General features: G+C 40.5%; 1 protein-coding gene across 3 annotated transcripts in view; it reads left to right on the top strand.

The window, feature by feature from the left end:
- Positions 1–24766, top strand: part of LRRC8B (leucine rich repeat containing 8 VRAC subunit B) — a 68185-nt gene extending 43419 nt beyond the window's left edge. For 2 of the 3 annotated variants that reach the window (XM_035018092.1, XM_035018094.1), the window contains 3 exons: positions 7701–7801; positions 9084–11251; positions 20020–24766. In XM_035018092.1, coding sequence (XP_034873983.1) covers positions 9110–11251; positions 20020–20271 — 2394 coding nt within the window. In that variant the 5' untranslated portion in view covers positions 7701–7801; positions 9084–9109 and the 3' untranslated portion in view covers positions 20272–24766. Of the gene's footprint in view, positions 1–3446; positions 3616–7700; positions 7802–9083; positions 11252–20019 lie in introns of all 3 variants that reach the window. The other variant, XM_035018093.1, reaches the window with a different exon arrangement.
- The last annotated feature ends 1115 nt before the right edge of the window (positions 24767–25881 follow it).

The raw sequence follows: 25881 nt of genomic DNA, 5'->3' as shown, positions 1-25881 counted from the left end.
TAATATTCTGGACTACATTTGTAAATTCATGTTTCAAAACTGTTTATTTCATTAAGAAGGCCTATTATTAATTAGGCTAGGTCGCCAGAATCAATGCTATCAATTTCCCAGTTCTTTTCAAATTAGGAAATTTGCCCATAATTCCATGCCCTAGAGAAGTAACTTAAACATCTCTACACTTTAGTTTTCTTACTTGTAGAATTAGAGTCTAATCGCCATGGTTTCTTCCTAGATTAGATAGCCCATATGATTCTGCTTTTGTAAAAGGTAGGTCACCTATGGGAGAAGTAGGAGAAGCAAATGGAATGATGATCTCTGCTATCAGCCAGACATTTGAAAGGAGAACATGTAGATTCACAAACACAGGAACTGAGTTTGGATCTACTTGATGGCTTGCTTACTGTGGATGGTGGGAGGGCAAGTCAAGAAAACATTTTTTTAAACAATGAAGATGGTGGAGAAGGGTCCAAGGTTGCCTTCTGCTTACATATTCTAATAATCATGTAGCCACTGGTAGCTTATGTGCCAGTGTTAATATTATAATGTGACTGCAACTTCCTTCATTTTAAATGTATTCTAGACAATTCAGTAGCTTACTAAACGCCTCAAAGAACTGAGAAGCCTTTTCCTAGAAAGACAGTTACCATCTGCATTAGATAAATCATGTGTTCCATAACTGTCAGAAACAAGGAAAAGTAAAGCAATGTTTGTTTGTTTTTTTTAAAGTTCAGAACAACTCAGATTTAATTAGGATTTCTAGAGTTATTCCTGTGGTGTTAATTGTCATATTCAGTAACTGTCTTCTGGGGCTTCAGATGATTAATTTTCCTAATATTTAGAATATTATTTATAATTGTTTTGGAAACCCATTACCGCTGTATGGCTCTGGCTAAGAAACTGCCAAATGGTAGTTACACACCACTTCTCTCCTTTGGTTTCTCTGTGTTATTGGCCATGATGTCATACTCTTCCCTTGCAACTGATTTCCGTTCTAGAAACACTGTGCTTCTCCTTTATTTCACTGACCCTGCTTCTCACTTCCCCTTTGCTCCTTCTGGTCTAAGAGTTCTTCTTCATGTGATATATTATCCAGGGGAGAGATTCCGTTCTTCAATCACTCGATTCTTTCTCTCAAAGAACGAATTAATTTCTATGATAGTATCTACTACTTCAATGTTCTTGAGTTCCTACGGTGAATTAAAGATGGCTGTAAATACTTTGTGATTTTTCTAGTTGGAGTCTGTTTCCCTTCCCTTTCAAAATCTGGACCGGCCCCGGTTACCTTTTTTGAACCCTCGAGTCTGGCAGAAGTGGTGTAGAGTACTTTCTAAGGCTGGACATTAAAGAGATTTGTAGCTTCCGCTATTCTGTGCTTGCAGTGTTCCTTAGAGCTTAGAGTTCCTTGCCGGGGGAAAGCCTAACCAGCCATGAATATGGAGGAGTGGCAGGGCCCCTGCTCATTAGCCTAAACTGAGCTGCAAGACCAGCAGACAGCCCGAATGCCAGTCCTGTGACTGAGGCATTCTAGACCTTCCAGCCATCCCAACATTCCAGCCAACAGCACGTGAAACAGAAGATCTGCCTCATCATCCCACAGATTCATGAGAAATGACAAATGATTGTTTTAGCCACTAAGCTTTGAAATGTTTTTTTTTTTTGCATGGCAATAAAGAACTAAAACAAAAATTGGTAGCCAGAAGTGAGGTGCTGCCATAAGGAAACATCTGGCATTGGCTTTGAGACCAGGGGACAATGAAGGTCTCAAGGGAAGTAAGACAACTTTAATGGTGGCTGGAAAGGCAGTGAGGAAATTGCTATTGGGGGATATAAAACAGTACCCTTGTTGCATACTGACAGAAAAACTGACCAGACTGACACCCCCAGCAACATGGAAAATGGGAAATGAACCTAATGGATTTGTGTATCTAGCTTAGGAGATTTTCCAGCAGAATATCAGAAGTGCCGGAGCGCCTGGGTGGTTCAGTTGGTTAAGCGTCCAACTCTTGATCTCAGCTCAGGTCTTGATCTCAGGGTCATGAGTTCAAGCCCTGCCTTGGGCTCCATGCTGGGCATGGAGCCTACTTAAAAAAAAAAAAAAAAAATGCTGGAAGTGCTAATTGACTTTTTTTAACCACGACCAAAGTACTGCAAGAGAGAGATGAATTAAAGAAGAGACTGTTCAGATTTTAAACAGACTTTAGAGGATATATTTCCCACCCAGAATTGTCTAGGGTTGTAAATAAAACTGTTCTTCATTCCCAGCTTTTCCACCCAGCAAAAGGTAGTCAAAGTAAGAAATGGCCTCAGGTCGAAAGATCAGATCCAGAGCATTACTGCCAGTAAAAGTTCATCTCACGGTGCAAACAAACCCAGGGCCTTGCTGTAAGACCCTGTATTATGACTTCAGAAAGATGTAAGGCCATGCCTCCTGGACCTTCTCTGCTAGATAACAGGACTTCTAAGGACCTTAAGAATGCTGTCCCACAGCCTCCTAGACCTAATTAAGACGAAAAGATCCTGGACTTCAAGCCTGAACTTGATGCCATAGTCAGATGAAATTTTTAGGGGCTTGGAAGAAGGCGAGTGTTGCTTTGCATGTAGGAGGAAGGACTAGAAATCATTTGGGGGCAGGGAGAGCAGGGTAAGTGAAGCCGGGCTGTATATCTGTTACCAGTCCTCCCATTGAGAAGTCACGTTTCCCCTCCTCTGTCGTCTGGCATCCAGGCTGGCTGTGTGACTCCTTTGACTGATAAAATGTGGTGGACGTGACACTGTGTAACTTTGAGGGCTGGGCCATACAAGAACTGCAGTTTTCACCTTTGTGCTTGGAAGGCACCGTCTTAGAACCCAACTACGCTATGTGAGGACCCTCGAAGAGCCATGAGAAGTCACACTGGAAGAGCCAGCCATCAGCCAGCTCCAACCACCAGCCTGAAGAATGAGGGCATTCTGTACCTTCCAGCCACTCTTGCGCCGGTCGATCCTGTGAAGTAAATCATGAGAAATAGAACCCCATTGTTTTTTTAAGCCTTGAATATTGAGAATATGCAGAATAGCCCAAATCCTTCCCATCTACATGCAGCCGAGTGCTGGCCTCTCCCAGGAAAGGCCCTATGACCTTAGCTACACCCTGCCTAACATCTGACTATACTTCTTTCTGCTCTCTGATACGCTCAGTTATTTACTGTACAAATATTTGTTGTACACCATGTGCTAGGAACTGTGGAAGATACTATATAACACCATAAACTCAATATCTGAATCCATTTGACTCCTGCTTCTCCATGGACCCCTCTAGATGCTGTTGCTAGGTGGTGTTGAATTTTCATTTACAGTGACTATTTCATTCATTGCTTTCTTTTCAAACATGTTGCAAAATTTTCCCTCATTACTTCAGCCCACACGATTGATTCAGCTGGGCTCTCTTGTCTCTGATTCCTCCTCAGGTCCACCCTACAAACCTCTACAGCTCAGGGACTCCCTGTTCTGCTGCCTTACACACCTGGGTCTCGGGTCTCTGAAGGGCTCATGGAGCGGCTGGTCGCTGTTACTGGTAGTCTGTGGAGAGGGGCGGCACTCTAGACATCTAGTGAAACTTTCAGGAAGATTTAAAAGGTTGGCACTTTCCCCAGATATTTTATTGCCAATCTGTCTTGTGAGCTTTCTCCTCCGGGGGAGTTTTGGAGGGGCGGAAAGAAAAAGTACTGGTCTCAGCTAGACCAGTTAAATTGCTTGATCAATTGTAGGAGTAGGGCTTGGATTTGAGGGTTTTTTTTTAAAAGCACTTCAGGTTGTTCTAATGGGAAACCAAAATTGAGAACCACTGTCTTATATTCTCAAAAAATGGTCTGTACACCAGCAGCAGCAACATTAACTAGAAGTTTGTTAGAAGTGCACATTCCTGGGGCCTACTTCAGACCTAATGAATCAGAAACTCTGAGGGTGGGACCTAGCACTTTGTGTTTTAATAAGCTCTCCAGTGATTTTTATGAACATTAATGTTACAGAAACACTTTACTGTATAAATCTTAGTTCCCTTCTAGGAAGTCTCAAAACTACAACTAAATTTGGGAGGGGTGTTTATTATTTGGAAGTCGCTCTATTGACAAGATCTGAAACAATTGGTAAAGGACATAAACTGGCATACCACGTGTCTTGCTAGTGTTCATTTAAGTTCTTGAGAAATGCTGAATGATTATCATCACATCTCTGAAGAATGGCTCAAGGGGTTATTTAGTCTGAAGAAAAGGAGCAAATTAATCAAGGATACTGATGCACTGTTTCCCAGAGAAAGAACTCAAAGAGGTGAATTTAAACTTCAGTTGGATATATGTTAGGCCCAAGAAACATCTTTTGATGAGAAGTGGTACCAAACATTTTGAAGGGCTATAAGGCAATTTCTAAATCAATTTGCAGTGAGAGCGTAGAGAAACCCCGTTTTGAATTGTTTGGTTATATCCCTGCCTGGGGTCAGAGACAGAGATCTTTGAAGTAGTGTCCAGTTCTCTGCATAGAATGACTCTAAATACCATCTGATCATCATTTGTTTATTTTTTCACTGGTTATTTTGGAAATGCTTTCAAAGTAAAATAGGGACTAGTGGGAAGTAAAGATGCCTAACTTGAGTGTTCTTGTTTCAATCCGAGAGGCTTTGGGGTGAGATTGTCAAATGAATTCATGTGCTTTGAAAAGCTTTTATGATTTTTTAATGAGGTTTAAAAGCTAAAGGAATGGGATTAGGATCATAAAATCCTTTACTCTTAACATGGTTTCTTTGAACTGATTTAGTAGTGCATTTGTATGTTAGAAATAGAGATCTGATTTAGATTGAATCCTCATTGTTTGCAAAAATATAGTCTGGAAAAAATTTCCTAGACACACAAACAGTATTAAATTTTGTAATGACAAAGGACAGCTATGCTCTGGCTTTTGAATTAAACACTTTGATTAGAAAAATTAACATCATTTAATATATAGGAGTGTTTGAGATTTTTCATACATCATTAAACCCGGATGCTATGTATTTATATGTGAAGTCTTAGTTCAGTGGCAAATGTTTGGTAGAAAAAGTTTAGCTGGGAAAGTAGATTATATAGTATGTTACAGGGGACATGGTAGAAAACTGTATATTTGCATCCTTGTTTTTCAAAAGATTAAAATAGAACCCAGTTACAATGCCATTGTTGGGAATAGTTGATGTCTTAGTCTGTTCAGGCTGCTTTAACAAGCTACCACAGACTGGGTGACTTAAATAGCAGACATTTACTTCTCACAGTGCCTGGAGGCTGGGAAGTTCAAGATCAAGGCATGGGCAGATTCTAATGAGAGCTCACTTCCTAGTTTATAGGCAGCCACCTTCTTGCTGTATCCTCACCTGGTGGAAGAGGCAAGAGAGCCCTCTGGAATCCCTTTTATAAGGGTACTAATACCATTCATGAGGGCTCCACCTTCATGATCTGAGGCTCCGCCTCCTAGCAGTATCACATTGGGAGTTAGGATTTCAACATATCTGTTTTAGGGAGACAAAATATTTAGTCTGTTGCAGTTGGGGAAAAGAGAGAAATATTCAGCTTTTTTTTTTAGCCTTTGAAAGAACTGAGTGGAATAGTTAATTGGATTTAAATGAGACAGCGTGGTCTGCCGTGGACAAGGTTTGAAATTTGAGTCAGAGGACGTAGGTTCTAATTGGAACTATTTCTTGACAGTTTTGTCACCTTGGACAGGCTAACTCCTTTGGGCCTGCTTTATTTTCCATGTTTTAAAATGTGAAGAAGAAGAATATTTATCTAACGGTTTATTATATGAAACAAATTAATATAAATGAAAGTGCTTTGAAAGTAGGAAAACAGATATCAGCTTATAAATAGTACATTTTTATTTACTCTCTTATTGACAAGGAATTCCTCAATGGAAAATTAAATTAGGTGATTGGAGGGAAAGTTTATAATTCTTAAAAAGGTAAACAGGAAAAGTTCTTTACAAATCATTTTCAGTTAGTATAAATATGGTAAGCCTATAGTTAGCTGTGGTTCTCTTAACAGATTAGTTATAATAGTTTCTCATATTATTATTTAAAAATATATATTTTAAAATCCTACTATAGTTGGTGGTTTGTGACTCTCTTCTTTCATAGAAATACTGTGTTTAAAGTAGAAAATGTGTTTGCAATATTTAAAAGAAAATGTATTGTACAAGAGGTATCAGGATGGCTGAGTAGCATTCTGGAGTTATGCAATAAATTCTTTCCTGGTACATTATAGATGCAATGCAATGGAAGAATATGTAAAATGTTTCACACCTCAAATATCTTTATCATACTTGCTGCACATAAATGCAGTTGTGTATCATATGTTGGAAGACTTTTAAAAATGAATTGTGAATGAGAAACTCATATTCCAGTGGTGCTATCTAAGTATGAATTAGTAAACAGCTGGATTGTCATACACATTGACTGTGTTTTCTGGCCTACAAAATAATTTGATACTGGATAGTAGTTATCAAGCAGGCTTTATTGCATATGGACTGGTAAATCCAAAGTAAATTTCAGACATGCCCAACTTTTTGATCTTTGAAAATGACAAGGTCACAAGAATATTACTAAAAATATCTTAAATACAATTTGGGGTTGGTATGCTGAGCTGGATTTCAAGTACTTAATAAACCAAAAAAGGATTGTGTCTTCAGGGCAAATATATAAACATTCCCAGCAACTTTTCAGAGGCACCATAGGCACTAAAAAAATACAATTTCCATACCGACTTAAAATTTTTGTATATTTTAGAATGGTCCCATATTTCAAACCGATCGATATATATGCAGTTTAAATTATTACAAGTGATTGTTTGAAGTAGATGCTAAGAATAGCAGTTATTAACCTCCAAGGTAAAAAAAAAAAAAAAAAAGCTAATAGAAAAGGTAGCTACATTTAATAATATCATAATTTCAGAGAATTTCAGCTATATTTCTGAGCTGTGTCTTCAAAAGTTATTGTGACTATTTCTATTGAAATCAGTAGGCTAAATTTGAGGAGCACTGAGTCTTCTTATTTAGAGAGATGTGTGGCTTTAAATTAGGATGCAGAAATTACATGATTTGACAGGCCATCTGATAAATGCGAATAAGACCAACTGTATATGAGGACTGAATGAGAGAAATTAACATATGTAGGCTGCTTGGAAAAGCTAAGTGTTCATCTAAGTGTTGTAAATATGGCATTTTTATTTATTTATTTATTATTATTTTTTTTAAAGAATTTATTTATGTATTTGAAAGAGAGAGAATGAGAGAGAGCACATGAGACGGGGGAGGGTCAGAGGGAGAAGCAGACTCCCTGCCGAGCAGGGAGCCCGATGCGGGACTCGATCCAGGGACTCCAGGATCATGACCTGAGCCGAAGGCAGTCGCTCAACCAACTGAGCCACCCAGGGGCCCGTAAATATGGCATTTTTAAATATATTAGCATCTAAGTTTCTATAGAAACTTCTCTGTAATTTAAGGGAGTTCAGGGGCTGAGTATGATCTCATACATGGGTGGGGTCCTGTATTTATAGCTTTGCCAAAATGTCCTCCAGTGTGAAAAGGAAACTGATCTATGAAAATCTATTTGCTGTATCGTGTCTTATGATGGAGAGGGTCTCTAAAGACGGTATCTCCTTTTTTATTTGAAATACTGCAGCTATTATATCTATGCTTTCTCATAGAATGAAGACAAACACAGAGATGGTGTGTCTAAGAAATTTCAAAAGGTGTCGGCCTCCTGATTGAAGGACAGTCAACTTATTGGATTCATTTTTTTCATCCAGTAAGTATAAATATTTAAAGTACATTATTTTGGTCAACGTTGACTTGTGTTCTTTGTTGAATAAATATTCGCTCTTTGTCAAATACCCTCATCATGGTTGGGGCCATTTGTGTTTACATTCTTCTGCAATTTCAGTTGTATGTCTTAAATGAATTTAACGCTCAGGACCTTTGAGAGGACAAATACAGCCATAAACTGTGAGTGGGCAGAGCCCCTAGAGATGATCTGGCTCGTTCTCTTTATCCATTAAAAGACGATGCTACTGTGATTTTTTTTCTTACCAGATATGTTATTAGATCCAAATATTTCCTTTTATTTGTCTTACTCTGTGCTACCTTATAGGTGGTCTGGATTTTACTAATTAGCTATTTTTTAAACAATTGATGTATCTAAGGTTGAACATTACATAAATCATTGCTGTAAGGAGCACTGTCTGAATACTTTTTAATATGAAAAAATGCAAAATCTATCTCTGTTTTTTCTGAAGGCAAAAATAATTTAATAATAGAGTATACCCTTAATCGTTTATCCTATTAGTACTTTGCCATCAAAACAGTAATCATGAGAGAGAGTCCCCAAAGTAGCGTGTTCTAACTGGGTTTTTCTTCCCTATCCCCTTTTAAGCCACTACTGTTGTTTTGTCAACTTTTAAATACTCTGAGTTGGACGTGAACTTAAGTTATAAATCAGGAGCTTGAGGGGAGAGGAGATAATGTATTAACTCATAGTTTGTTTCGAACATAGAACTGGTAGATCCCTCTAATCCTAAGGGATAATTATATAAAGCAGTGCTTGCTCAGAAGAGGTTCCCCATAGTGGTTGAAACACAAATCCTAAGCTGCAACTAATGCTCCAGACAGCGGGTAGGATGTGGAAAAGAGCTTATTCAGACCGTTTGGAAGGTATGAAATGTGGCTATAAGAAATAAGTAGCATAAGAGTAAGTTTTCCTAAGGTTGATTGAAGAAAACATGGCTTCTTGTTTTTAATAGCTTGGCAGAGAGTCAAGATCCAGGAGGAAACTAGATAGTTACTTCACAATCTGCCCCAAATACCTTTATAGTTCCAGTCTGGCGACCACCAAATGATCCCTCATCTGAAGGACTTTAGAGTGCACAGCTGGGATGGCCAAAGTTTTCAAATGAAACCAGAAGACCTTTGTATCCTCTGATAAGCCCTGCCTCCCAGGTTCTGTCCCCAAGCTAAATCCTACCTGGGTAAGACAAGCCATTAGAGTTTTGGATACTTGCTTCAGTGGCTTTTCTTTTCTTTTCCTCTTCCAGTTCCTGTACTCCTACAAGGGAAAATCATGATTACACTAACAGAGCTGAAATGTCTAGCAGACGCCCAGTCATCTTATCACATCCTAAAACCATGGTGGGACGTCTTCTGGTATTACATCACCCTGATCATGCTGCTGGTGGCCGTGCTGGCTGGAGCTCTCCAGCTCACACAGAGCAGGGTTCTGTGCTGTCTTCCATGTAAGGTGGAATTTGACAATCACTGTGCCGTGCCTTGGGACCTCCTGAAAGCCAGCGCCAACACGTCCTCCTCTGATCCCGGGACCCCGCTTCCGCTCCCCCTCAGAATCCAGAATGACCTCCACCGACAGCAGTACTCCTACATCGACGCCGTCTGTTATGAGAAGCAGCTCCATTGGTTCGCCAAGTTCTTCCCCTACCTGGTGCTCCTGCACACACTCATCTTTGCAGCCTGCAGCAACTTTTGGCTTCACTACCCCAGTACCAGTTCCAGGCTCGAGCATTTTGTGGCCATCCTTCACAAGTGCTTCGATTCTCCGTGGACCACCCGTGCCCTGTCCGAAACAGTGGCCGAGCAATCAGTGAGGCCCCTGACACTCTCCAAGTCCAAGGTTCTGCTTTCATCCTCAGGGTGTTCAGCCGATGTTGATTCCAGCAAGCAGTCATTGCCCTACCCACAGCCTGGCTTGGAGTCAGCTGGCATCGAAAGCCCCACTTCTAGTGTCCTGGACAAGAAGGAGGGCGAACAGGCCAAAGCCATCTTTGAAAAAGTGAAAAGGTTCCGCCTGCATGTGGAGCAGAAGGACCTCATTTATAGAGTGTATCTGAAGCAGATCATCGTGAAGGTCATTTTGTTTGTCCTCATCATAACTTACGTTCCATATTTTCTAACCTACATCACTCTTGAAATTGACTGTTCGGTCGATGTGCAAGCTTTTACCGGCTACAAGCGCTACCAGTGTGTCTACTCCTTGGCAGAAATATTTAAGGTCCTGGCTTCGTTTTATGTGATTTTGGTTATACTTTATGGTCTCACCTCCTCCTACAGCTTGTGGTGGATGCTGAGGAGTTCTCTGAAGCAATATTCCTTTGAGGCGTTGAGAGAGAAAAGCAACTACAGCGATATCCCTGACGTCAAGAATGACTTTGCCTTCATCCTGCATCTGGCCGATCAGTATGATCCTCTCTATTCCAAACGCTTCTCCATATTCCTGTCGGAGGTCAGTGAGAACAAACTGAAACAGATCAACCTCAATAACGAATGGACGGTTGAGAAACTGAAAAGTAAGCTTGTGAAAAATTCCCAGGACAAGGTAGCACTGCACCTTTTTATGCTCAATGGTCTTCCAGACAATGTCTTTGAGCTGACAGAAATCGAAGTGCTCAGCCTGGAGCTCATCCCTGAGGTCAAGCTGCCCTCTGCAGTCTCACAGCTGGTCAACCTAAAGGAGCTTCGTGTGTACCATTCGTCCCTGGTGGTGGACCATCCGGCGCTGGGCTTTCTGGAGGAGAATTTAAAAATCCTCCGCCTGAAATTCACCGAAATGGGGAAAATCCCACGCTGGGTATTTCACCTGAAGAATCTCAAGGAACTTTATCTGTCTGGCTGTGTTCTTCCGGAGCAGTTGAGTACCATGCAGTTGGAGGGCTTTCAGGACTTAAAAAACCTGAGGACCCTCTACTTGAAGAGCAGCCTCTCCCGGATCCCACAAGTCATTACAGACCTCCTGACTTCACTGCAGAAGTTGTCCCTCGATAATGAGGGAAGCAAACTGGTTGTGTTGAACAACTTGAAAAAGATGGTCAACCTGAAAAGCCTGGAGCTGATCAGCTGTGACCTGGAACGCATCCCACACTCCATTTTCAGCCTGAACAATTTGCATGAGTTAGATCTTAAAGAAAATAACCTTAAAACTGTGGAGGAGATCATTAGCTTTCAGCATCTCCAGAATCTTTCCTGCTTAAAATTGTGGCACAATAACATTGCTTATATTCCTGCCCAGATTGGGGCACTATCTAATCTAGAGCAGCTCTCTTTGAACCATAATAATATTGAGAATCTGCCCCTGCAGCTTTTCCTATGCACCAAACTACATTATTTGGATCTAAGCTATAACCACCTGACCTTCATTCCAGAAGAAATCCAGTATCTGAGTAATTTGCAGTACTTTGCTGTGACCAACAACAATGTAAGTAAATCCATCCTTCCCTCTATTTAGCCAGTCTTTTGAGCATCTGCTGTTGCAGTGTATAATGTGGTTAAAGAAAATGGACTTTCAGTCCTACGAAGCATCCTCTGAGCCTGGCCTGACTACCACTTACTAGATACGTGCCTGTGAGTAGGTTAGCAAAACACTGAGCATCAGTTTTTGATCTAACTTACAAGTCGTCACGGAGATTTTATGAGAAAAATACATATAAGCACTGGGCACAGTTCCCGGCACATAGTAATTGCTCAACGAATGTTCTCTTTATTCTCTTTCCCCATTTTTTACATGAACATCACAGTTGAAGTATTTTAAACTAATTAGTTATAACAGAGCTTACTTTTTATTTTGGAAAGATCTTAAGTAGTTAGAAAGCTTCATAAGAGTTTTTAGCTTTCCAGATCTGTCCTAGGAGAAGAAATTTCTGTTAAAAATACTGGGATCATGAATTATTCATAAATCTTTTTTGTGATGCAGTAAAAAAGACTTGAAATCTACATGCATGTCTAGAAAGACAATTCAAAATGAAAGGCCTGGTTCTATAATGCAACACTAGGGCTTCTTAGAAGCTTTTTCCAGCATCCATACTTTAAAAATGAACCATAATTTGCAAGAGTAAAGCCAAGTTAAGGAAAACTTGACTTCACTGAAACAAGAAAAAAAAAATAAATGAGTAGTTTCCTAGGTTAAAATGTGAAGCAGGAGGGAAAAGAAAAAAAAAATCATGCTAGCCAAAAGGGCAAGAGAGCGATGGTAATGTCCATATGAGAAGAAGGAAAAAAATCTTTCAGAAATCAGGTCTGCCAAAAAATGAAAATTGATCTTCCTGTTGTAGAAAATGGGAGCTATTTTCTTTTACCCCACCCCCATAAATGTAATATCTCCTAGACTTTTTGTAATTCATATTTCATGCTAAATATCACTATGAGCATGGTGTTAGCTAATAAACATATTAATCACCAGCCATTATTTTCAAAAACCATGGATTGTTGGGAAAACACCAGAAAGTTGGGGAATGAGAGCAAAATTCCTGCTGATTTTTAGAACCCTAAGACTTAATTCATATGTTAAAAGGCTAGAACCCATTCTAAGATAAATGAGAAATCTTAAGAGTCTTAAAAGATTATGAGGCTGTAAAACTCCTTGAGGGTTGATCTAGATTAGCAGTGTTCATCAGAATTACCTGAAGGGCTTGTTAAAACACCAACTGCTGGACCCCAATCCCAGAGTTTCTGATTCAGTAGGTCTGGTGTAGGATCCAAGAGTTGACAGTTCTAAAAAATCCCAGGTGAAGCTGATTCTGCTGGTGTGGGGACCATACTTGGAAAACTATATGTCTAGAGATTTATCATTAGTGTTGTTTAATCATGTCGTTCATTAATATTAATATTTTGGTTATACTTTTCCCTTTGTTAAGTCAACAACAAAAAATACAAATAATTATTTTGAAAGGCTTCGGGTCCACTAAGTTGTTATGTGGTTATATCACTACATGAATTTTTGAAAGTTGCAGCTGATTAAATTGTTAGCTGGCCATGAATTATTTAAGTGTGTAAGCAGGTTAATGTGTTTTTCTAGTTTAATATAATAAAACCTTAAGACCATTGGTACTTTTGGGGGCTCCTGGGTGGCTCAGTTGTTAAGAGTCTGCCTTCGGCTCAGGTCATGATCCCAGGGTCCTGGGATCGAACCCCACATCGGGCTCCCTGCTCGGTAAGGAAGCCTGCTTCTCCCTCTCCCACTCCCCCTGCTTGTGTTCCTGCTCTTGCTACCTCTCTGTGAAATAAATAAATAAAATCTTAAAAAAAAAAAAAGACCACTGGTACTTTTGATACCAAGTTTATTGACTTGACCACATCTAAAAGAGAAACTAGGTACGAGTATCAGACACATTTTATCTTGAGTAAGGGAAGATACTTGGCGCACATAAAAAGTCCTATACTGGGTGCCTGGGTGGCTCAGTCATTAGGCGTCTGCCTTCCGCTCAGGTCATGATCTCGAGGTCTTGGGATCGAGTCCCGCATTGGGCTCCCTGCTCCGTGGGGAGTCTGCTTCTCCCTCTCCTTCTGCTCCTCCCCGCTGCTCGTGCTCTGTCTCTCTCAAATAAATAAATAAATAATCTTAAAAAAAAAAAAAAAAGTCCTATGCTGAAGGCAGTTATGGCCAAAATAGAATGATATCTTAGGCTGAGTTGTCTCAGAAGTCTAATAACCAGCAGTTGCCGAGCATCCCAGAGCCATAACAGTGACCATGACACCTTTGAATGGGTGAGGAACACTCTCATCAGAACTGTGAAGAGACTTATTTAATCAGGATATGGAGAAAGTGGAACTCACTCAGGAGATAGCAGCCAGAGAGGTGAAAAGTACTCCAACGGACCAGTTAGCCTAAAGATAGGAAGTATTGGGGAGGGAAGGGAGAAAGAATAGTTCACAATATTGGTCTTTAAATATTTGGAAAACTTAAATAGAAATCTTCTTGCAAGTAACCATGAGTGTTAGAACCAGGACAAGCAGGGGAAAGATTTCTCATATTTCCCAAAAAGCTGTCCAAAAATTGAACCTTTGAGGAGGGGGAAGTGATTTCTTATTAAACTGTCCAGATATAGATTGTCAACCACTTGGTAGGAGTGTTGTTAAAGGGAATCAGGGATTCATGTTTCAGTTTCAGGGTTCCTTCTAACTTTGAGATTCCTAAGATTCTATGACATAGGCCAAAATATTTTTTTTAAATTAGAAAATAGAACCTCAAATTGGATGCATAAGTATTTAGATATGTGCACATACTCAGAAATGTGAGTTGATTCGTCCATTTGGAATAAAAGTTGGTAAAGGTTCCTGAAAGGAGAGGTTTTAAAATACTCTTCTAGAGTTGGGCAGTATACCAGGTTCATGGATGGAGTCAACAAATGCTCTCTGTGGTTAAGTAGAAAAGACATTTATTGAAAGGCTGTTGTGTCATATTATCACTGAAAGGCTGCAGAATCAGGCTTGGAAAACAATTAAGCATAAAATTAGTCAGATAACCAAAATGTCAAAAGCATAGCACAAAAGCAAAATGGTGAGGATACCCTGCCGCTGACCATCCCACCCTGAAAACTGGATGCTGCTGCTACTGCAGCCCTCGCCCTCCCACAAAATAAGTTATTCGTGGTTTCTGCTGCTTTGTGACACTAGCCCCGATTTAAAGTCCAAGTTTGAGCACCTGATTGGCAGAGCTTTTGAACTCCCACCCCACACTCAAGCTGTAAAGGATCTGGGAACACTAGAATATGGTGTCAGTTCCTCCAGTGGGAAGTGGACTCTGCTTCCCACCAAGAGTCCCACCAAGATGAGGTAGGGGATTCTCCAAACATTGAAGATACTGGGCATCCCCCAAATGACAGACTTTCACAGAGAGGGCACTCTAGAGTTTCTTCCACAAGATAGTAATAGGTGTTATCACACAAAACACTAAACATTTCTTTTTATCATATTTTTTGCTGCAGGATTCCTCAGAGCCTTTAGTAGTTGAATATGCACTGTGCTTCTCCAAGAGGGAGGTATGATATATGCAATGTTTGCCAAATATATTTGAGCAAGATGCTCTTTTTATTTTATTTTATTTTTAAGTAATCTTTATACCCAATGTGGGGCTTGAACTTACAACTCCAAGATCGGGAGTCACATTAGAGCCACTCTACTGACTGAGCCAGCCAGGAGCCCAAGATGCTTTTTTTTTTTTTTTAATAGTAACTCTTGAGAGGAGTGTTCCTAAGAACACTGGGGGTTGGGGAAATGTAAAAGGATAGAGGTCATGTGCAGAGGCATGCCCAGATGTAATCAGAGATGAGAGCATTTAGAAGGTGGGTCAGAATGGAGAATGCCTTGAAGTCTGCCAGTCAAGTTCAGGTTTAAGTTCATTGGACAGTAGGTGGGATCAGACTTGAGCTTGAAAGTGATATTTAGCATGAACTGACACCTTCAAAGGAGGCTCTAATTGTAACCCATTTCTTGGAAGGGTTGGGAGAATACAATCAAGAAATAAAACCCCTTGAAAAAGTTTAATCAGTTATGATTTAGAAGTAGGAATATAAATTAAAAACAAAAAATGAAGATTTATATCTGAAAGGAATACCATGTGCCATGGGACCAAAACCCACCCACAGCCTGAGCTAAGAATGCTTTTTTAAATTTGTATACAGCCCCAACTGAAGAACAGTTTTTAAAATTTTTTAATGGTCAGGGAATTTTTTTTTTTTTAAGATTTTATTTATTTGCGAGAGACAATGAGGGACAGAGAGCATGAGAGGGAGGAGGGTCAGAGGGAGAAGCAGACTCCCTGCTGAGCAGGGAGCCTGATGTGGGACTCGATCCCGGGACTCCAGGATCATGACCTGAGCCGAAGGCAGTCGCTTAACCAACTGAGCCACCCAGGCGCCCTTTTTTTTTTTACATAACATTTGTCTTACATGAAAACTATGAAATTCAAATCTCAGTAGCCATGAATAAATTCCATTGTTCTCATTCGTGGGCCTATATTGCAAAAAAAATTATCCTCAATTGTTATTCTATTTTTAATTTCCTCATTTTAAAATGTATGAAATTTTTTCTCTCCTGTTGTATAAGCACCTACATAATATTTTCAGTTTTGCTTCTTCACCCACAAAACCTAAAATATTTACTATCCTACGCATTTAGAGAAAAACTTTCCAACTCTGCTCTAGTTACTGCCCTCATTTTACTGATACGGAAACTGATGCTCAGAGCGATTTGCCTGAAGTCTGAAGCTTCCTAGCGATGGATCTGGGATGGAATCCAAGAGCTCCAGCTCCCACTCTGACCCTCCCTCTACTGCATCTGAGATGCATCAAACCAAATGCTCTGATGCGGGAAGCAGTGGTGTGTGTGGATGGGCGTGGGAGATGGGAGTGGAGGAGGCAGCATCTCTATACCAGTGCCAAAGCGTAATTGGATTATGGTGGTATTGAATGTGATGGAAAACTTGAACTGAATGTGATGGAGAAGCATAGGAAAGGTGGGAAGACTTAATAGTCTCACTCAAATCTTAAAAACCACTCCAATTTACACCTAGGTCTTCCAACTTCTACATTTGTGCATTTAATGCATTTCTTTTATTAACTCAAAGACTTGTAGCTGGAAGTAGAAATTCCTTCTGAAGATCATTTATGTGGCAGAGCTTATGTTGACATCGCTGCTTAGAAATGGAAATATGCATTTTTGTTTCCTGAAATGATTGGATTTTATGGATTTGGTTAGCATGTTCTGAGATGATGTGTTCAGTGGCCAGAAAAAAACAAAAGGGAAATCTGCCATTGAGACAGATTCTGAAGTAAGGTCTCAGCCTCTGGAACAGAGGAGTATTTAATTATCAAATGTCAGCAGTAGATACAGGAAGGGGACCATCCTTCCTTGGATGTCCGGGGGCTCTACTACATTTTGTTCAAGAAACTTTGTTGCCAGAGAATTCTAGGATGTAGCATTAGTTTCTCTCTTTTTTTCAGTTTATTTGATAGCTTATTGCATGTTTCATTTATAGTTTATTCTGTTAAAAAACCATTCTGCATATGAAGTCTATCATCTTCCTGATAGTCTGCAAACATTTCTTTCGATTTTTTTTTTAGAAGAAATCGGTAGTCCATGAGGGTGAGTTCTTCCTTTTTGGGTCGTATATTATATTGTCTAGGAAAGAGCATGTTAAATGAATTGAGAATAAATAAATGCTATCTAAAATTTTTTAATAAAATGTATTGGCCAAGGCAAAATGTTTTTGATGTTCTCATAAGCTTCAGGGTAAACTATTTTTTTTAAAGATTTTATTTATTCATTTGCCAGAGAGAGAGAGTACAAACAGGGGGAGCAGCAGGGAGAGGGAGAAACAGACTCCCCACTGAGCAGGGAGCCCGATGCGGGGCTCGATCCCAGGACCCTGGGATCATGACCTGAGCCGAAGGCAGACGCTTAACTGACTGAGCCACCCAGGCGTCCCCAGGGTAAACTATTTTTAAAGGTGTTAGTAGACTTTTCAGGATAAAATTGCTGAATTGAAGGAAAGTCTTGTGTCTCTAACACAGCTCCCCAGCCTCCTTTAACATAACTGAATTCAGCTAGGTGACAAAAGGTCTTGTGCCTCAGCTGGTTGCTGACACCAAGTGAAATTCCCCGAGACGGACACTTGGCACTGGGGAAGGAGCACCGCTCACTGCAGCCCTTGCCCCACTTTCATGACCGCTGCACAGCTGAGGGACCCCAGTGGCTCACTCCCACTGCCTTGTGAAATCCCTCTCCTGTCTTAGGGGGCTGAGAAGTCGCTAAAATCACAAATTTGGGAATTTGAAAGAAGATGGGGGAGAACATGGTAGCACTGATAGCCAGACAGAAGGAGAGTGATGGCAATGGCTTCAGGGTATTCACCTAGTGGAAAGGAGTCCAGTTAAGCAAGGTACTTGCTGGGCATCTGGAAACTAACTGAACCAGGGAGATGGAGGAGTCCCGACACAGCCTCTGATACAGTCCCTCCTTCCCAGCACCCACTACAGACTAATTATTGACCTAACTGTTTAGTATTTCTCACCCAGGAGACCAGTACTTCTCAAATGGGGGCACTTTGGCCCCCATAGAGACATTTATCTGAAGACATTTTTGATGATCACAGCTGAGGAGGGGTGTAGCACTGACTTCTAGTAGGCAGAGGCCAGGATGGCTGCTAAATAGTCTGCAGTACACAGGGCACCCCCACAAAAGGAATTTTCTCACCCAAAATGTCAACAGTGCCAAGGTTGAGAAACCCTGCATTAGACTGTGGTTCTCAAAGACCTATCTGTCTTGCTCGGCACTTTATCCTCAACACCTAACTGGGAGCCTGGCACAAAAGGAGGCTCTCTGCACGCATTTACTGAATACAGATGAGCCAAGCCTACCCTCTTTTTTCAGCCGGCTTGCTTAAGTCATTGCTTAGACGCTAATAGGCACTCTCAGGGTTGAGCTTGGGTTGCACAGGACAGATTGTTTACTCTACTTGTACGTCACTGACCCTACTTCTGAGCTGCAGGTGTATGACCAGAAGAGGTTGCATTAGAAAGAGGTTACATTTCTTTTCTTTAAAAAAAAAAAAGATTTTATTATTTATTTGACAGAGAGAGAGATAGCGAGAGCAGGAACACAAGCAGGGGGAGTGGGAGAGGGAGAAGCAGGCCTCCCGCCAAGGAGGGAGCCCAATGCAATGCGGGGCTTGATCCCAGGAGCCCAGGATCATGACCTGTGCCCAAGGCAGATGCTTAATGACTGAGCCACCCAGGCGCCCCAGGGGTTACATTTCTCCCATCTCTCATCTCTCTGCCACATCTCTACACTGAAATCTACATATGTATGGTTTTGCATCTGTATTCTTGAGAAGAGAATGAAATGAAAGGGTAGATATTTTTCCTTTGCTTATCCCTAGTATTTTGGTGTACAGTGATGAGCTTTATTGAATGCCGTACTTAGCAATGGTGATCATTTGATTTATTTCCAAGGATATCCGGTACTGAGTGTATGTGGCGGTGATGGAGGAGAGGGGAATTTCCAATATAATGAGCATTTTTGAATGCAGTTTGACCATTTTTTGGTTTGTAGAGAGAATGTTTATCCTTTTGAGGAGATAGTTCTGGATGGCCCTGGAAATTCCAGGGGAGAGCTGGCTCAGTGGGACTGTGTTAGCCCATCAGAGGAGCAGCCTGAGCTCTTGAGTGCCCCTTTCATTCCCGTGTCTAACAAAGCCACGTCCTGAACCAAGGAAGGAGCCTGCACTAATTCATAGTTGCAAAGATGCCCCGTCCACAGGTACATAAATATGCGGAGTATTAGAGATTGGGGTGTGTGCTGTCCAGCACTGCCTGGTGCAAACTCACCTCGCAGTGGCATGGTGAGAGTGGAGGATGCTTGCTCTCAGCTCTTCTGTGGATGTCTTTTCCAACCAACTTTCACATGTGGACTGTGGCTCCCTTAGAAATTCACATGCAATCCACCCACCACATGGGGGAGCAGCTCATTTGAGCAGTCCTAGGAGTTGACCTAATTTCAGGCTATTTATCATATTTTAAATTATTTCTCCGTGTTGCATGATTTACTTGAAGCTGCCAGAGGGCAGGAAGAAGGGTAAATACTCAGGAGTGTATATGTAGAGGGAAATGAAATGTGCACGTATAGATGATCATGTCTTCTTGTCTGTGCCTCAGTCGACTTTTTTCTTTTAACAGAATGAAGTTTTCAGTCTCTAGTTTGAAACCCTTAGAAATAGCCTTGTGTCTGTACTCACAATGTTTTTGAGGATATTGCTCATTACATCACACAGTAACTCTTTATGAGGATTCTTGAGAAAAGTTATTTGTGATCCTCGGCCTCAAGAATAATTATGATTTTCCTAAAATACTGTTGTTGTTGTTGTTGTTTATCTTAGGGACCATGAGTAGGTGACTAATTAGGTTTTGTTTGAGAATTGCTTGTTAGAATGCTTAGAATCAAATCTTTTGCCCACCCACATATACAGCAAGGGTTTAGAAGTTCATGGTAGCCTCAGCGCTGACTTCAAGTCAGGACGTTCTTATTTTTCCTTTATCTTTTCCGTCTCCTTCAAATTTATCATCATTGTTCTATGGATTCCTATAAATGTCCGGAAATGTTTTTGGAAAACGGTAGGGGTGTAAATAAGCAAATGCATTATCATAGGCCGTAGAAAAGCAGTTTTACTGGCTTCTTTTTTTCCCTTTCCAGATTGAGATGCTACCAGATGGGCTGTTTCAGTGCAAAAAGCTGCAGTGTTTACTTTTGGGGAAAAATAGCCTGATGAGTTTGTCCCCTCACGTGGGTGAGCTGTCGAACCTTACTCATCTGGAGCTCATTGGTAATTACCTGGAAACACTTCCTCCTGAACTGGAAGGATGTCAGTCCCTAAAACGGAGCTGTCTGATTGTAGAGGAGAATTTGCTCAACACTCTTCCTCTCCCTGTAACAGAACGTTTGTAGATGTGCTTAGATAAATGTTGACCTAAAGAGAAAATAATTTTTAAAAGTTTGCCCCAGGGCTTTAAATGAGAACTAAAATTCTCTAAGTTATAAGGATGAAAAATGGGTAATAATTATGACTAACTATAACCAAATGTCTTTAAAGCAACTCAGTGTCTAGCCCTAAGTTAAACAGGTCAAAAGTGTTAACACTGAACTTAAGTTTTGTGAATAACTGATCTTTAACTTACTAAGATGTGAGAAGTATACTTCGAGGGTGGCATGGGGGACACAGAATTACTGAATCTCTACCTTGCAGTTTTTACCTTGAAGATTAGATATTCTTTCATATCCCTCCCCCCAGTCCCCATTACTTACTTATTTGCACACTTGTTTTCACTGACTTCCTGTTTTGGTATTTATCACCTAGACCATAAATTCATAAGTATAAATGTCCTTGATGTATACTCAACACTGTCTTTGATTTATGTTTTAAATATTTTTAGGCAGGGTGTACATTGTGCTTGGCCGAATTCCTTCTTGGCTTGATTTTATTTCCTGTCCCAGCTCGCTTGAGTCTTCCTTCATCTTGTTTTCTCTTAACAATGATGAACCCTAAAAAAAGCCCCCAAACAAGGGTGAACCCTGAAAACGTGCCTGTGTTTGGCCCTTGCATAGAAAAGGACAGGGTACTTAGGACATGTCACCCTCGGGGCACCTTGAAAATTGATCTATTTCCTAAAATGTCTTCTTATGTATCATCAAAGCCTTTTTTATTTGCTAATCATTTTTATATTAAATGTAAAACATGTAACTATTTTCTATGGTATAATCTTAGATTCAAAATATGTGAGAATAATTTCTGTAAGGTACAGAGAACACATGCATTTCTTTAAGAATTTACTATTAATATACTTGGTTTTGGCTGCTTACGAGTCTCATATTTGTGTGCATCCTGCCCCAGAATGTTTTTGTACTCTGCAGCTCATTACTTTTGGACAACACAAGCCTTGTGTTTCTTGCCCTGGAATAGTTGGGGGGTTTCCTTATAAGAGGATGGCCGCATCATCTACCTCTCTCTTCCCTAGTCGCTGTGCTATCATACGGGTAACAATTCTTAATTACTTCAAAAACTGTGATGGAGGGGAGAGGTACAGATTTGAATCCTTAAAATTGACTTCAAAACACTTGGAGAAATTAAGACTTAAAGCAAAATATTTCTCCATCTGCATGATCTCTAGATACGATTATAATGTAGAACACTCCGCCTCTGTTCAGTATTTAAGAATTCTCAAAGCTCACAAAGCAGTAGATCCATTTAACTGAAATTCATCTCATGCCTTTGTCTAACTTTCCTGGAATACATTTTGCTCTTTTTTTTGTAAAGAGCTTTGTGTTTAGCCTTTTATTATCATGCATATTGTAAAATGAATAAAGTCAACCGACTTGTTTTTGGGAAATGTACATTTTTACCATGTTTTTCTCTGATGGGTCTAGGCATTACGATGCCGGTCTCATTTTGAATGTTAACTATGAAGTAACCTATTAACTGCACATAGACAAAACTGGAAAACACTATGGGTAAAGTACTGTGAACATGGAATTGTGATGTGTGGTATGTTGTTTCTTGCTTTGCCCCTTCCAGAAAGGTAAAAGTGAGTCTTTAAATTACAGCAAAATGTAGCTCCCCTCACTTGCCACACACCCCTGAACTGAAGCTCAGAAAAAGGAATTGTTTGTGTCAAATGTAATTTGAATAATACGAGCTATAAAACTATAAACACCAACAGCTGCCTAAAACATTTATTTTTATTCTGAATGAGAAGGAACAGTGTAAAAATGTTAATTCTTACCAAAACTTGCCTTTAGTCAGAACATTCAAGTTCTCAGGGACCCAGGCATAACTGATGAAACTTTCTTCCAGGACTTTAGAAAACAGATTCTGACTCTATCTGAGGTTTTTGTTCTTTTCGTTTTTTTAATGTAAGTTAGTGGCCATTTTAATGTTTCACAATAAAATTGTCATATGTACGGATTTCAATGTTGGATTGGATTAATCTTAAGTTTTTGGAATATGGAATGTGATGCATGGAGAGGTATTGAAATGTTTGTGGCCATATAATTAGCCATAATCTCTATGAAAAATCCCACCCCCCTCCAGAAAGAAGAGTTTTCAAAACAAACTTCAGATTTGCTACCATTCTCACAAACTAGAACTTCTGCACGACTAGTCACACTGGTTGTGTTCCCCTGCAAAAGTCATTGACTAGATCTTCCTTATTGCTTCTCTCAATTTCTGGAAGCACATTATTACTTATCAGGATCAATACTGAATATTGTAAACTGCTTTCCAAACACGAGGGTATGGTTACTGGTACAAACCTTGTTCTTTGTTGCCATAGTTTTTAGATTTCTGTCTTATTCCAAGCTTACACACCAGTGTTTAGGTAGCTTTTGAAATAACATAGTACTGATGCAATGAACTCTGAGACCGCCACCTGACAGACTGGAAATGTGGTGTTGGAGGCCACCTTTACTGCATTGTTGGAGCAGATCTTCAATTTGCGAGTGTTCATGTTCATTTAAGAGGGTTTTCAATGAGGAAAATGCGACGTATTCAATTAGGACACATTAGATGGCATAGGATTTCCAAGAATGTCTAATGCATTTTCCAAAAAAATACCCGTGGATGGGACTCGGAACAAAGTTGATGGCTTATGCTAGCCATGGCCTAGGTTCGTTTCACTTACATATGCACACGGACACACACAGGTGAGCTTGGACACACACAGAGACACACACACCCTGGGCAGTTTTGAGCACTCGTGGTAAGGTATAGTGTTCTTTCCCTAACCTGTGTTAGGATACATCTGTGTGGCACATAGATACTGTGTTTTCATTCTTCATCCTCGGTCTTCATCTTTCTCCCTGGATATCACCATATTTCACTGTCACTTAACACATGTTTGCGTTAAACAGGGTAAGTAGAGACCCATGGGTGCTCAGTGCTTTGGCGTAGCTCGTTCGTGTGGTAAGCTAACTACTGCGCCGTGGTAAGCGGCAGTGAGTTCTTTGCATAATGTTACTGTTTGAGAGCGACAATATTTGTTTCTGTTCCCCATGCGTTTCATGATTCAGATTTTGTATGTTTAATTAAAATATTGCATAATGATGGGCTCAGAAACCATTAAAATGATCAAACAGTTATCCTGTGGGTTGACAGCTTTCTTCCCCGGTATTTTGTATAAAACGCTCCTTCCGTCTTTACATTCTCTTAGCATCGTCCTAACTGCGTGGGTAACTCCATCACTCATCTCCTTACATTTGGTCAGCACTTGTGTATAACAGAATATATTTGTGCTAAAGAACTCGCAGTGATACTTGAGCATGTATTTATTTGGGGGGAAGCCAGGGCCTCTAATGAGGCCTAATTGAGTTATTCCACTTTACCCATCCCTGCAGTATTTAGAGCTGATTCAATCCGTGATCTCTCATGCCTACCAAAAGCACGAGAATATAACCGTAAGTCCACTTTGTTTCCAGGAACTGTATATTGCATCAAAATCTGTGTTCCTTTCTTCCTGGAAACAAGAGGGAGGCTGATGGGAGGGGGAGGAGCTCTTTAGTATCCTCGTTTGAATTATGAAGACATAATACACATGATATGGTATAAACTCATGGCTGTTGGAAAATGTCCTGGATATAATTATTTCTTATCTTTAGTTGAATGTGAAAGCAGTGAAAACCTGCAGTCCTATTTAATTGGTTTCTTCCTGTTTCTAGTCCATCACTTTTTACATCCGCTGGGAACTATCTGCTCAGTACCTTTGGTAATGGACTACATTCTCTTCAACTTTTTTCTTTTTTTAATATGGACAATTTCATCAACACTAAAGCATTAACACAGAATATATGAGCTACAGTACTGAGTTGAGATTGTTTCCAGTTGTACCTAATTCATGTTTAAATTTTGCATTTGACTTGTATAATCCACCACTGCTGAGAGAAACAATTACGAATGCCTCCTGCATGTTCTATATTATCTCTAACAGAGATGGTGCAATTTAAAAAATACAAAAAGGCATAGAATTAGAATGGATACGTCTGTGCATATGTGTGTTGTGTGTAAGCCTAAGTATTTATGTTTAAATATATTTAAAGCTCCTCAGAATGTTTCACTCTGAGTGAAATAATGGGCCAATCTTGGGTAGAGGCATTTTCTTTGGTTAGCTTCACAGTGACAGCTGGAATTTGTTATTTTGTCACCTATTTTGAAACATGTACGTAATCAGGTTTTGCTTCTGGTAATGAATTGTTCAAAAATGTAAGATTTTTTTGTAGGTTGAATGTTTTTGACCCTCAGGTTTACCATGTAAATCTGCATTTTGGTGGTGAACCCCTTTGCCTGAGATTTGGTGGTTTTTGGTAAACTTCACTGTTTTAAAGTACCTTTTGTGTAAAATATAGATGCAATTTTTATAACAAATGGCAAATAAAAACAGTCTAAATGTTGGAAGAAGTTGACTGTACCGATTTGTCCCTGTGCAGTTGTGCTATAATTCACCAGATGATCGATTTTAGGTTTATGTGTGGATCTCATAACAAGAGTAGGAGTTTTCAAAATATGCTACAACGATCACAAAATAACAAGCCCCTCGAAAAGAGCTGGACCGATCCTAGAATATGCTGGGGCAGGGGGCGGGGAGGGGCGAGATCTGTCCCACCTCTAAGTAGGTCCACCTTTCCAATGGTGCTCATCCTTGGGGACTGATGTTCACAAATCGACCCAGCTCTCTCCCTCTCCTGTTGGCTCTTGTTTCTCCATTTACTGTTAGTTTAGCACTAATGCTAAATATGGACTAGATAAATAAAAAGTAAGAACTGCAAGACAAAATTTTGAGAAGGTTGAGTAAAAGGGAAAAATGGAATTATTGGGCAAAGTAAGCACATGATAGTTTGGCCTTCTGGGTAGAAGACTTCGCTCTCCGTCTCCCTCTCAAGCTCATTCCCCCACCCCACCCTACCCCACCCCCCACACACACTTTCAGGAGCACGTTAGAAAGCTGATCAAAGACTTTTCTCTACTGGAAGACACAACTCGACATATACGGAACCAGATTATAAAGGAAAGTGATCTGCTGACACCGGCTGGCCGTGTTTTTTTCCCTGGAAATGCGGTACTTCAGGAAAGGCATGTACCCACCTCGAAGCGTCTGAGCAATGGGAGACACTGAGGAAAGGAAACCAGTGTCTGACCTAAGATGTCAGCAGCCATTCAGGGACTGGCAGGGACCTCGGGACGCTGGGGACACAGCCTCCGGAGCAGTGACCGAGAGCCCCGAGCACATGCAGAAGCGTGGCTTCATTCTTCCGCATTCCCTTCTACGCTGCAACATGGCTTTTCCCGACTGTGGACTGTGACTGCAGTGAGGGCCTGCCAGCAGGGGAGGGCATGCTCCCCTACTCCTGGGGATTCTCTAAAAGCCCGTGCCTAGCTGCAGAATCTGTCCCCCTCCTCTCTGAGCTCTACAGAAAAGCAGTTGATCAAAAGCAAAGAGTCACACCTTGAACTCAAGCCCTATATTTACAGAAGAAGAAAGATCTGTATGCCAAAGAAGGATCAGAAAAAAA

The sequence above is a fragment of the Mirounga leonina genome, unplaced genomic scaffold, assembly GCF_011800145.1.
Source record: "Mirounga leonina isolate KUSES-001 unplaced genomic scaffold, KU_Mleo_1.0 Mir_173, whole genome shotgun sequence".
NCBI lineage: Eukaryota > Metazoa > Chordata > Mammalia > Carnivora > Phocidae > Mirounga > Mirounga leonina.
Note: the sequence above shows the minus strand (reverse complement) of the source record. Positions and strands in the feature narration are given on the sequence as shown.